The sequence below is a fragment of the Mus caroli genome, chromosome 5, assembly GCF_900094665.2.
Source record: "Mus caroli chromosome 5, CAROLI_EIJ_v1.1, whole genome shotgun sequence".
Lineage (NCBI taxonomy): Eukaryota > Metazoa > Chordata > Mammalia > Rodentia > Muridae > Mus > Mus caroli.
The window spans coordinates 144,224,053-144,237,639 of NC_034574.1; the positions used below are offsets into that span (position 1 = coordinate 144,224,053).

The window sequence follows — 13,587 nt, forward strand, 5'->3', positions numbered from 1 at the left end:
CATGCCTTTAATCCCAGCACTTGGGAGGCAGAGGCAGGCGGATTTCTGGGTTCGAGGCCAGCCCGGTCTACAGAGTGAGTTCCAGGACAGCCAGGGCAACATGGAAAAACCCTGTCTCGAAAAACAAACAAAAAACCCCCCAAAAAAAAAAAAAAAAAAAAGGAAAAATATGTATGTACACACACACACACACACACACACATATAAATTCTCCCTACCAGGTATGAACATGGCATAATGCTTAATACACTCAATATTCCTTTCCTTTGATTATCTAATTTTTTTCAAATTCTAAGAAAATAAATATCTCTTATTCCCCTATTAAAGACAGCAAAACACGCTCAATAGCATACAGTGAAGAAGTACCAGAGCCCAGATTTTCTAGTGCAGAGCCTACCTTCTTTGAAGTTATAAAGGCTAAGCAGCATTGCTTCTGTTGCTGCTTTAACTATAGCTTAGTTGTAAAGCCCTTAAGAGAAACTAAATATACACAAATTCTCCCTTTCCCATTCTTGTACATCTTAGTATTTCCAGTCAGATGTCACTCTCAAATATAGCATATAAAGGATTTACTAGATATACAAGTATTTATTTATCACTGATAACTCATGTATTTTTAAGCAATAAATCCATTATCAAGTATTCACTCAGGTCTTTTACTTACCGAGACAATGTTGTTTTTCCAGAACCGGGGAGGCCTCGCAAAAGAATAAGCAATTTCTGCAATTTATTTAATTTCTCCTCTTGAAACCACTGGCTCACAAACCTGTCTGTTTCATTATGCTTGTCCATGGAAGGATCTTGCCAGCACTCTCGGATTTCACAGAAACCATTATTCACACTTTCATCTTGTACATTGTAGCCATTTCTAAAGGGATGAACATTATTGCTAGTCACATCATAGTTTGCATATTCATCGTTCTGATCAAACGTCAAGCAGCTCCAGTCATCCTGATAACTGTCTATGTAACACCCATTCTGCATCTGAGAGTCATCTCGCCCATGGAAAACATCTGGTAATGGATGTAGTGGGGCACCAAATCTTTGAAAATTAAAATAATTAAAACTGGGAAGAGGATCATGGGGTATGACAAAAGGATGCATGGACTGCCATTCAGGCCTGAAGGAAGGAAATGAAGTTTCACAAAATGCAGGCATCAACTGCTCATCACAGGGATAGTCTGGTTCATCCTCCAAGTACTCTTGATAACCACGATGTGACTGAAGAACACCACCGAGATCTTTGTTTTCCTCCTCAGACTTTAGAGTATTACAGGCCCAGTCATAAGAAATAATTGGTTCTTTGGAAGGTTCTGGTTCCGTACAACTACCTTGGGAAGCTTCGTTTTCATTTTCCAGCTCTTCAATTTCTTTGTAAAACTGGGATAATTCTGTGTCCATCTCCAATTTTTTGGAGTTAGATTTCTGTTTTTCTTGTCTTCTTTTGCTATCTATACTACTGAAAGTATCTGTCTCACTCTTCCTTTCACGGCATTTCTTTTTCTCAGGAGGTTTGTAAATGGGGCCAATGAATGCTTTACTTGTGCTATAGATTTCATCATCCCTGGCCAGTGGTGAAGGCTTTCCATCCTGCAAAGCTGGGGAACCGATGGATTCACTACTACCCAGTTTATCACTAGGCATCTCCTTGTGCAATGGCTTTAACACATCTGTACTGGTTTTGTCTTCCTGAGGACAAACACGTCTTCTGAAGTTAATGGTGGCCACCGTGACCCTATTATTTCTGGGTTTTTCTTGGATTCTGTGAATATCAGGACCACCTCGAAGGGGGGAAACACCATCATCTGCAGCTGATTTCAATTTTTTAAGGCATGGTTCTCTTGTTAGTTCTTTTCCAGGCCCCAAAAACTTAGCTTCAACCTCACTATAAGGCATCTGAGGAGTAAAGCATACGATTATTAGGACACACTGTTAAAGAATATAAACACACGTGTTTTCCTGAGAGGAATTTTAGGAAAAATTGAGAGGAATTTTTGCTTTGTTTTGTTTTTCAAGACAGGGTTTCTGTCCTGGAACTCACTCTGTAGACCAGGCTGGCCTCGAATTCAGAAATCCACCTGCCTCTGCCTCCCGAGTACTGGGATTAAAGGCATGTGCCACCACTGCCTGGCTTTAGAAAATATTTTTGACGCAAGCATTTAATAGTAAGACCTGCCGGGCGTGGTGGCGCACGCCTTTAATTCCAGCACTCAGGAGGCAGAGGCAGGCAGATTTCTGAGTTCGAGGCCAGCATGGTCTACAGATTAAGTTCCAGGACAGCCAGGGATATACAGAGAAACCCTGTCTCGAAAAAACAAACAAACAAACAAAAAAAAACAAAAAACAAAAAAAAGTAAGACCTTCCCAACTACAGTCAGCAGCCTGTAATTTATAATCACTATTTTAAGTACTGTCATAATAATTTATGGGAGGAGTCTGAAGTTAGTATCATCTAAAAATATGTGCACCTCATTTTTTTTGAGGTACAGAAAATGAACTTATGATCTCATGCAAGCTAAACAAGCACTTCACTACAGAGTTATATCCTATGTCTTTTTTTCATGTTGTGAGAATGTCTCACGAAGTTGACAAGGGTGGCCTTGAATTCACTCTGTACAATACAGTAATTCCCTGGATTTTCCATCCTTCTGAGTTGCTGAGATTACAAGCCTGTGCTACCAGTCCTATCTTTAAACAATCCACTCTTGAGTTTAAGAACCTAAATTTGAGCCGGGCAGTGGTGGCACACGCCTTTAATCCCAGCACTTGGGAGGCATAGGCAGGAGGATTTCTGAGTTCGAGGCCAGCCTGGTCTACAGAGTGAATTCCAGGACAGCCAGGACTATACAGAGAAACCCTGTCTCCCCTGTCTCGAAAAAGAAAAAAAACCCACAAAAACAAAAACCAGGGGCTGGTGAGATGGCTCAGTGGGTAAGAGCACCCGACTGCTCTTCCGAAGGTCCGGAGTTCAAATCCCAGCAACCACATGGTGGCTCACAACCATCCATAACGAGATCTGACTCCCTCTTCTGGAGTGTCTGAAGACAGCTACAGTGTACTTACATATAATCAATAAATCTTTACAAAAAAACAAACAAACAAAAAAAAAAACAAAAACCAAACCTAAATTTGGAAACTTGAATCCACACTGTGTGTATTAATATATGTATGTACAGATACAGAGTTGACATTTAAGTTGCCACACTGTACCACGAATACCTTCCTGTTTAAAATCATCATGTCTTTTGTAGTATACACTTTAATTTCCAAACAATTATCTCTCTTTAGCATCCAAATACCAGGTTAACTAAAAACGCAGTCTTTGTGGGGTCTTTTCCTTTTAAGTAGTATAAAAGCAGTTTCCCAATTGAATGTAATAATTTGAAAAAAAAAGTTTGAGTTTTAGTGATGAGGATACAAATTATGCTTAGGAAAAATAATCAGGAAACTTTAAAAATCAAATCATTCATCTTTTCTAGTAGCTTCTCTAACTTGAAAAATACACTTTTTAGGCAGGGTGGTCTATGACTCTAACACTAGCATTTGGCAGGTGTTGAAAGGAGTTCAAGACCAGCCTGGACTACACAGTAAGTTCAAGGTCAGTCTGTATTACCCAAGACCCTGTCAATAAATGTAATTAAAATTACTCTTGAGGTGGTAGCTCAAACCTGTAATCCTATCAATAGGAGATTTCCAGTCCAGTAGAGGCTGGCTACACAAATGAGTTGCAGAGCAGCCTGGTTGAGAGACACTATGTCTTTTTAAAATATCACAACTTCGCTTCTCTTGTCATTTGGGGAGGGGGGGTGTTAAGAAACCAAAAGCGCTCTTTTGGTCACATCTGGCCTGCTCTTGGAATCAAAACCCAAACCCTACAAANGAGAAGAAAGGCGACAGGCCATTAGCAGAGACGAAGGAAGCTCCAACTAGGGTGAAAAGCCAGGTTCCCGGAAAGAGCCTCCACCTCGGCCACATGCTCCCATGTCCTCAATCTAACGTCAAGAGCCACCGAGCAAGTGCAGCAGGGTGGACCGACGTCGCCAGCGCCCTACCTGCCGGGGCCCCAAGGCCTCCTGATCCGGGGCCGGCTGCCAGGCCAGGGGCGCTCCGGCTTCTCTGTCCCTAAGGAAAACGTCAAGGTCCCTTCTAAGAATCCCGGGAGGCCCCGAAGGCTGACAGGCTTCTCTAGGGGCTTCCACGCTCGCAGTGAGGCGAGAGCTGTGTCAAAGCCGGCGGTGCAAGCGCCAGCCGTTCGCCCAGACGAAACCGGAAATACCTCCCTCACCTCCACCGGGACGCTCAAGCCATCGCTCTGTATGCACTTCCACCATCTTCCTCCCCAAGCCCTCCCCCACCCCACCCCATCCCCTCCAAAAAAACAAAAAAAAACAAAAAACAACTTCCGCGAACACACGAACCTCCGGGAAGATGAGAGACCGTCCAAAACGTAGCTATTAAACGGAGCTGGAAGGAGACGCGAGGCTGGAGCCGTTCCATACGCAAGATGGCCGCCACCTCTAGGATTACCCATGTAGCACCGCGGGCTCACGCCCGGCATTATGGGGATTGAAGTCCGGCGTCCCGCAGTCCTGGTTTACCTCAAGGCACCGAAACTCAGTCTTCCAGAGTCCATTGCAAGACTTATGCGCTATTTTGGCCACCAACGTAGACTCAGTCTTGTTCCCCGCCCTGTAGTGGGGGGAAGTTTCTTAAAGAAACATCACCTTTATCTATAAGGGCAGCGACGTCCTCTGGGGTTCACGACTCAAAAAGAACAAGAGTGCTTGGCGCCCCCAGGTGGATGGAAGCGCAAGCCTCTGTGGTGAGTGAATAGTTTTCAGGCTTTTCAGGAGACAAAAGAATCAGCATAGGCTTCAAAGGGGAAAACATTTTGTGTAACAGAACTCAGTTGCTATGGTTTCTCAGAAACACTATTTAGTATAATTTTAAGCTTCTAAACAACTGTGGCAAAATAGAGTGCCTGCACCTCAGAACCCCATAACAGATGACTCTTAGGGGAGAAGAAATTATAAAGTATCTTACTTCCAGATATAGGAAAACTGCTATATAAATATGTATTGAATTAAAAATAAATACCAACCAAATTAATAGCTTCAGTTAAAGGTCTTTTTTCTCTTTTCCATTTCTATTAGCCTGTCGTCCTCTCCACCCCTTGTTTCATTTGGGCCCGCACAAGAAAATCGGCCATCTCAGCATATTTGACTAAGTCTTGTCTCCAACACAATAATGTTTTAATTTGTAAGTATAATAGATAAAAGGCACAGTGAAGCCGGGCAGTGGTGGCACACGCTTTTAGTCCCAGAACTTGAGAGGCAGAGGAAGGCAGATTTCTGAGTTCAGGGCCAGCCTGGTCTACAGAGTGAGTTCCAGGACAGCCAGGGCTACACAGAGAAACCCTGTCTCAAACAAAACAAAACAAAACAAATCACTATTTTATTTTATGTGAGTGTTTTACCTGAGTGTGTGTATATATATACTTACTCTCTTACCATTGAGCCAAGCCACCACTGACATCTTGAAACATGATTTTCATATAAAGGTATATATACTGCCTCCTTCAGTTGATACTTACTATAGCACACCAGTACCCATCAGCATCCTCTGAATATGAACACCCTCTTAAACAAGATTCTGGTGTCATTGTCAGAGATCACATATGTGATGGCTATTCTTGGTAGTCAGCTTGACTATTTGGAATGAGTCACAATCCGGAAATGGAGGACATAACCTGTGAAAGATTTTCTGTTCGGTCTGGAGTGGGAGAATCCATTTCTAGTTCTGACCTTTGAGATGAGAAGACCCACACATGCCTTTGATCCACATCTTGAGTTGGGAAGAAATGCCTTTAATGGTCACTCTTTCTGCTGGAAGTCTATATAAGAGCACGGAAGCAGGAAGCTTTTGCTCTTTGCCTTCTAGCACATCCATTCCTTCACCCAGCCTTGTGGGACTGAGCAACTACTGGGTTCTTGGACTTTCTGTTCACAGCTAGCCATTGTTGGACTAGCTGGACTGCAGCCTGTAAGTCATTCCAATAAATTCCATATATGTGTATGGACATATGCATATATATATGTATACATATACATACATGTGTACACATATGTACATATAAAGAGATTTATTCTCTATGTTCTGTCACTCTAGTGAACCCTGACTAACAACATATTTATCATTCACAGTAGATAGCAGTTTGATGTATTATTTTGTACAACCTATTTCAGAACTACTGCAGCATACTTCACAAGTCTCAGTTGCTGTAATCTATATTGGTAAATGATGGGTTTTCAAACCAGAGTGCTTACATATAGTGTGTCTGAAGCTATTCTAAACTTACATGAAGTAATGATTGTAGTATCACACCAGTGGAAGAAAATGTAGAAGACAATTATTTCAGATATTCCAAACATTGAAGAAAATCAGTAAAGTATAAATGGCTGTAGAGACAGGAGAACCTATTAGTTTTAAGTTAAATTTATTTTCATTTTATGAAGGAGTCATACATGCTGAGTAGTCATAGCAACTGAAAAGTGGGTGGGGGGACAGAAGAGAGCTGGAGAGAGCCACGAGATGAAGGAAGCAGCCTATGGAGATGCTATGGTATTGACTGAAGACAGAGGAGGAGAGACATGAACCAAGAAATAAAGTCAACCTCCAAAGGGCAGGAAAGGCCTCTCCCCTTCCACAACCCTTCAGAAAGGACCACAGCCTTGTTGACACTGCAGTATTAGCTCAGACAGACAGCTGTCAGTCTCTGAGCTGCAGCTGAATAAGATAATTGGTGTAGTTGTATGCACAAAAGCTAATTTACTATGGCAGCAAACGAAGGACATATGGGGATTGGAGTGTGCTTTTCCTGACCAAAGAAAGTTGTAACCATGTCTATATAAGGCCAACATTTTTTTTATATACCACTCCTTCTTCCAGGATTTAGAAAATTCAACTGAGTTTTGGAATGGTTTCAATTCCCAATTATCTGATATTATATCCCATCCAATTATTTTATCCTGAGGAATTTCACATTGGCAATTGTGAAATCCTCAAATATAAAGAGTACTTTTGTTGGGCTGGAGAGGTAGCTTAGAGGTTAAGAGCATTACTGCTCTTATAGAGGACCTGGGCTTGGTTCCTGGCTCATAAGCTGCCTGTAACTCCAATTCCAGGGGATCTGACACTGTCCTTCTGACCTCCAGCCTGGAGTCAGAAAATGGCATAACTGGGAACTGGTGGAGACCAGGAGGAGAACTGTCATACGTGGAAATAGGCCACAGGGGCCAGGCCCTAGAAGTGTAAACCTATTCAAGAGATATGTCTTGGGATGGAGAGATGGCTCAGCCATTAAAGGATAGGCTCACAACCAATAATATAAGAGATACGTCTCTTAGGCTGCTCTCTGGTTGCCAGGAAGTGGTGGACATTACCATGATGGTCTGCCTCACCCAGGGTTGGGAAGAATACAGTCAGCTCACCCTAGATATATGGAAATCTCAGAACCTATGAACCAAACCAATTCGCTTGTTCTTTTTAAGTATTTTGGCACGGTTATGAAAATTGATTAAGGCATTCATGGTAAAATTGGCAATACTCTAGCAAATGATTGATGACTCTAAACTGTCAAGACCGCACCCCCAACAGAATTATGTACTGAGCACTCATTCTGTGCTCAGCGCCTATTGTATCATATTAAACAATCGGGATCGTGGCAGTGTGTAGTTCCTACATTCTTGCTCTAATTCTGTGGCTCCTAAGAAACTTACATGTATCTTTAGGGGTTTCAGAATTGAGAGGAAAAGACAATAACAACAGGGGCTGGAGAGATAGCTCAGCAGTTAAGAGCAGTGACTGCTCTTCCGAAGGTCCTGAGTTCAAATCCCAGCAACCACATGGTGACTCACAACTATCCATAATGAGATCAGATGTCCTCTTCAGGTGTGTCTGAAGTCAGCTACAGTGTACTTACATATAATAAATAAATAAATAAATAAATAAATATTTTTTTAAAAGAAAGAAAATAACAACAAAGAGCTGGAAGCTTCTTTCTTTCTTTCTTTCTTTCTTTCTTTCTTTCTACTTTGTTTTGTTTTTGAGACAGGATCTCACTGTAGCCTTGGCTGTCCTGGGACTCACTGTGTAGACCAGGCTGACCTCAAACCTAACAGAGATCTGCCTGCCTCTGCCTCCCAAGGACTGAGATTAAAAGTGAGTGGCACCAGGCCTGCCTAAGAAGCCAGGGCCAAAGCTTTGCTTTTTTTTTAAAGACCTATCTAGCTCTTCTGTTCTGTCCTTGTTGGGAACATTGAAGTTGTATAGGAGAGTTCCCAAGGCTTAGTGGATGCATAAAATGGGTAGATGCCCGTTGTACAGCTCTGTAGAAGACAGAGTGATCCCAGGAACCCTGCTGAGAGAGGGAATGAATTAGGTGCTAGTATCTGAAGGTGCTTGCTCTGCTACAACTTGAGGCTCTTCTTCCCTAGCACAAACACTGTGGTTTATAAACCTGCATTGCCTATCTTTCATTTCAAATATCTTACCATAAGCTCCCGATTCACCTCATGTGTTCATTGTTGAAACAAACAGTCCTAGTGCCATAGCAGGGAGATCCTGCTCACTGCGGGGATGGACAGCATCAAAGAGCAAAAGGCGACCAAGACTTGTCAGCTCTGACAGGGACCTGGGGGTGAAGAGAAACCTCCATCTTAGCCCGCCCAGCCCACAGCTGCAGCAGTGAGGGCAGAAGTGGCAAGGGCGGACAAACCTCATTCTCTGGATGGCATCTTTGTGGCCTTCCAATCGCTTCCTCACCCTGTTAAGGGGGGTTCTTGAGCAGTGGGATGAACACTGGATCCCTAGGTCCACTAACCAGTGAGGAGCCATGTAGACATTAATATTCTTTCATTTACACAGCACATAATCTGTGCTGCACCACAGGGTTTAAAACATCGCTGGGCTGGAGAGATGGCTCAGCGGTTAAAGAGCACGGACTGCTCTTCCAGAGGTCCTGAGTTCAATTCCCAGCAACCACATGGTAGCTCACAACCATCTGTAATGGGATCCAATGCCCTCTTCTGGTGTGTGTGAAGACAGCTACAGTGTACATATACATAAAATAAAAATAAAAAAAAAAAAAAAACATCGCACAAGAGGTGGAATACACCTTTATTTCCAGCACTTGGGAGGCAGAGGCATAGAGGCAGAGGCAGGTGGGTCTCTGTGAGTTCCAGACCCAGACAGAGCTACATAGTGAGACCCTATCTAACAAAACAACAAAAAAAGCCAGGAGGGGTGGCACATACCTTTAGTCCCAGCATTGGGAAGGCAGTGGCTGGAGAATGGAGCCTATCCTGGGTTATATAGTGATTTCTAGGCCAGTCAGGGCTGCATAGTGAGAGCCTATTCTCAAATAAAATAATACACATTTATTTTTTATTTTATGTATATGAGTACACTATAGCTATACAGATGGCTGTGAGCCTTCATGTGGTTGTTGGGGAACTGATCTTTTTTTTTTTTTAATTTATTTATTTATTATATGTAAGTACACTGTAGCTGTCTTCAGACACTCCAGAATAGGGCATCAGATTTCATTATGGATGGTTGTGAGCCACCATGTGGTTGCTGGGATTTGAACTCTGGACCTTTGGAAGAGCAGTCGGTGCTCTTAACCACTGAGCCATCTCACCAGCCCCTGGGGAATTGATCTTAGGACCTCTACTCACTCCAGTTGGCCCCCGATCGCTCCAGAAGAGGGTGTCAGATCTCATTATGGGTGGTTGTGATCCACCATGTGGTTGCTGGGGTTTGAACTCATGACCTTCGGAAGAGCAATCGGTGCTCTAACCCGCTGAACCATCTCGCCACCCCCCCCTTTTTTTTAGAAATTAAAAAAAAAAAAAAGCCGAGCGTAGGGCACATGCCAGTACTAAGGAGGCAGAAGCAGAGGCAGGCAGATCTCTGAACTCGAGGCCAGCCTGGTCTACATGGTAAGACATTGTGTAGCCTGGTGTACACAGTGAGCTCCACAGGCCAGCTAGGGCGGCAAAGGAAAGAAAAAGGAAAGAAAAAAAAAAGCCTCATCCAAAAAAGGAAAGGAAAAAAAAACAGCCAAAGCCAGAGTAGTTCAGCTATCTACAAATTTCCCGCCAAAGCCTGGGAGGCTGAGTCCAAGCTGAGAGAACGCACTGACAGCTGCCCATCACTCTGTTGCCAAGGAGACAGAGGCGGCCGCGCCAGCAGGGCGGAGCCTGCGCGTGCGCGCCCCCGGGTGTGGGGGGCGGAGCCCGGAGCGCGGGCTGAGGAGCGCGTGCGCACGCGCCTGAGCGAGAAGCCGTGCGGCCGGCAGGGGGCGCTGAGAACCCACGCGGCGCTCTGCCTGCCCCCCAGGCGCTGTCCGCCGCGGTTCGATTGGAGCAGCCGCGGAGCTGCTCTTGGCGCCATTTTGAAGCGGAGAGGCGGAGGAACGGCCTGGACTGGCTGCGGAAGGGGAGGGGGGGCGGGAGGAGGCGATTGGATGCGGCGGCGGCGGCGGCGGCGAGGGCGGCGAGGGCGGCGAGGGCGGCGGATCCCTGAGATCGGAGGAGCGCGAGGAGTGTAGGAGCCGGGCGGCCGGAGGTAGGAGCGACTCGGGTAACGGAAAGGGAGCGCCTCTTCATCGCCTCAGCGCCCCACGCTCCATTTTTCCAGCGGGGCGTGCGCGCGTGGAGCCGTCGCCCGCCGAGCCTCGCGTGTCCCGGCGGGGCTGCGGTGGGGCCGGGGGTGGGGAGGCCGCGGGCCGCGGCTGGCCCCGGCCCGGAGTGACCTTTGCGGGGGCCGCGGCCGCGCCCCTCCCCCTCCCCTCTCCTCCCCTTGGAGAGAAGCCCCCCGTGCGGCTTCCCCCTTCCGGCTGCCCTCGGGCCCGGCGCGAGGGGAGGCGCGCCGCACTGCTCGGGAGTCGGGGAAGAGCTGCGAGCCGGCCGAGAGAGAGAGAGAGAGAGAGAGAGAGAGAGAGAGAGAGAGAGAGAGGGAGAGAGGAGAGAGAGGAGAGAGAGAGAGGGAGTCCTCGGGCGACCGCGGGTGCAGCCCCACGGCGGTGCGGACGGTGTGCGGTGCGGGCTCGCCCGCCCGCCTCTGCACCGTTATTCCACTGACACTCTAAAAGTTTGCGGTCCGGGAGAAGCCCTGGCGGCGGCGGCGTTGGTGTTGGCGGCGGCTGTGGCTGTGGGTCTGCTTTTTGTTTTGTTTCGGTTTTTGCTCTGTACGTTGAAGACTGATGTTTGCACGTAGGAGCAGGCATGTAGCATGCAGCCGACAGGTGTTTGCAGGGTCGACTGAACCCCGAAATTTAGCACCTGCTCTTCAGCGCTGCATGCTATTCCAGTACGAACTCCGGAGGGGTTTGAAAGAAGAGTGATTCGTTCGCTCCATCCTCAGGAACCCTACCAAGATTTTAAAGCCCCCCCCCCCCCTTTTGATTTCAAAGAACGCTGCTCTGATACTTGTGTTAGGAACTGATGGGTGGCTGTAATCGCTCCAAGGAGCCGTCTCTCTGTTGAATACTTGTTGAAGCTTTGGAAGTATTGTTTCATTTTTGAAGGTTGGTCTGAGGTCCTGAGAGGGTTGGGGAGGCCTATGGACTTCAACGTATAACCTTTAAAAAGCCAGGTGTATGTAGTGTAGGAGGTGGGCTGTAGCTAACTTAAAATGACTGAAGTGGAGAAGGGCAATTTAAGCATTGTTCTCAGCACATGTAGTTAAGAGTTCCACCAGTGGGTATTTTCTGTGTTAACTTTTGTGAAAGTCAAATAAGTTGGCACAAGTGCGGGTTTCAGAGGCTTACTCTTGGCTGTGCACTAGACATGTCAGATGCTAGTGTTTGGGGGACTTTAGTAAAGTGAACACTTGGGAGCAATGGCAGGCCACTGTGGAACAGGTAATCTTCCATTTCCATGGTAACAGCATAATACCTAACCGATTTTCCAGTGGCGAGTTTGGAGGTAAAAAGTTATATGGCACATAAGATTAATAAATTAATTCCCAAAGTTTAAATATTAAACACACTTTTAGGGTGGTGAAAGGGGGGAGTAGTACGCTATGGTAGCCTGGAACTGGCAATCTTCCTCGCCTGATGTGCTGGGATTACATTGCCACACCCAGCTCATAAAAACCATCTTGAATCAAAACGTTATTTCTTTGAACTCATATTTGCATATGATGTAAATTTACAGATACATATATAGAAAAGATGTGTTTTAAAGTTTACTACTAAAGTAGCACAGATGTTTTCCTCTTAGATGGATTCTGTTTGAAGTGTCTCTGATGAGAAAGTAATGCTAGTCTTTTGCCTTTTTTTTTTTTTTTCTTTTTTCTCCTTTTTAAAAGAACTTTGTCATTCTGGTTGAAGGCTTTGCTTTTCCTGCAGCTCTTGTTGATGCTTCCAGTTGCCTTTAATCCCCTGGCTTTGGTCCCCTTTCCCTCTCTCCTCAGAAGAGATCTTGTGACGATGGTGACTTGTCATAAGATGATTTGTACTCGGCTTGTTTGTATCAGGGTTCTAGACAGCTGTTTGATGATCATTATTTAAATTTTAAGTTTATCCTGTTCTCTAACTTTGCTTAACAAAGAACAGTATTCTAAGAATCTGGCTTTAACAGTAATTTGCTAAGACTAAGCAAAATGACACCTTGTTTTAGACAGGTCTTGCTCAGGTGAACAGAGAAGTGGCTGGAGAGCTGAACTTCTGGAGGAAGGGAATGATTTGGGGGGCTGCGTTTTTCTTATTCCCCTTAGCATATTTGGAGATTGTTCTTTGGCTCCCAGTGTACTACTTCTTTCACATTTGATTTGCATTAATAGAAGAGCTAGTTCACTCTGGTTTACGGATTCTTAGGTGACATATAATGCTGCAAAAGTGGAAATTTACATTTCCTTTGCAGGTGTTAGAAAACTACCGAGGTACTTGAGGCTTGTTGCCAGTCCTCTACAGATGAGAAGTTAGGTTTAGATGGAATGGCTCTGAATGGTTAAAAGCTTATTCAGGTGGGTGAGCGAGAAACTGAGAAGTTTGCTAGTGTTTGTTGCTTTGTGTAGGACTTACTGTATGTAATTGAAGTCATCAGGATTCAACCCATCGTCTCCATCCTGTTCTCGATTTCCTCTCATTTCAGCTTCAAAGTCAACTGACTGGTTTAGACTCTGGCTTTAACAACTGCTGTCCAGGATTCTGTTCACCTCTCTTCTTTCAGAAGCTAACCAACCTCTTGGAGCCTCTGTCTTTAAGAGCTACTTGCTCTTTTATTGACACTGTTAGACGTCCATCCATCCATCAATGTGGCCAACAAGAGGTTTTAAACTTGTAAGCCAAAGTGATTTGGAAAAGTTAGTGTTGAGCTTGCTTTGTTACTGTATCTATGAGAACATTATTTACTTTGAAACTCAGTTTACTACACAAGGCATTTGTCACTGCTATTTACAACACACATTTTATTTGTTTTGTATATTTCTGCTTGGTATATAAAGATTGAAGAAATAATTTAGTTTAAAAATAAAATGAGCAGTTTCCCCAAGAATATTAGCCTTTGTTTTTTTTTTTTT

The 13,587-nt window shown here is 44.8% G+C and overlaps 2 protein-coding genes across 4 annotated transcripts in view; one reads left to right on the top strand and one right to left on the bottom strand.

Moving 5' to 3' along the window:
- Window positions 1-4,505, bottom strand: part of N4bp2l2 (NEDD4 binding protein 2 like 2) — a 64,559-nt gene extending 60,054 nt beyond the window's left edge. Inside the window, exons 1-2 of one of the 3 annotated variants that reach the window (XM_021163634.2) lie at window positions 4,419-4,505; window positions 665-1,896 (exon numbers count right to left, since the gene is read on the bottom strand). In XM_021163634.2, coding sequence (XP_021019293.2) covers window positions 665-1,896 — 1,232 coding nt within the window. In that variant the 5' untranslated portion in view covers window positions 4,419-4,505. Of the gene's footprint in view, window positions 1-664; window positions 1,897-4,052; window positions 4,280-4,418 lie in introns of those variants that run through there. The other 2 variants (XM_029477198.1, XM_029477200.1) reach the window with 2 other exon arrangements.
- Window positions 4,506-10,558: 6,053 nt separating this feature from the next.
- The window catches only part of Pds5b (PDS5 cohesin associated factor B), a 134,939-nt gene continuing 131,910 nt past the window's right edge, over window positions 10,559-13,587 (top strand). Inside the window, exon 1 of the mRNA XM_029477822.1 lies at window positions 10,559-10,629. The gene's annotated coding sequence lies outside the window, so the exon portion shown is untranslated. The remainder of the gene's footprint in view (window positions 10,630-13,587) is intronic.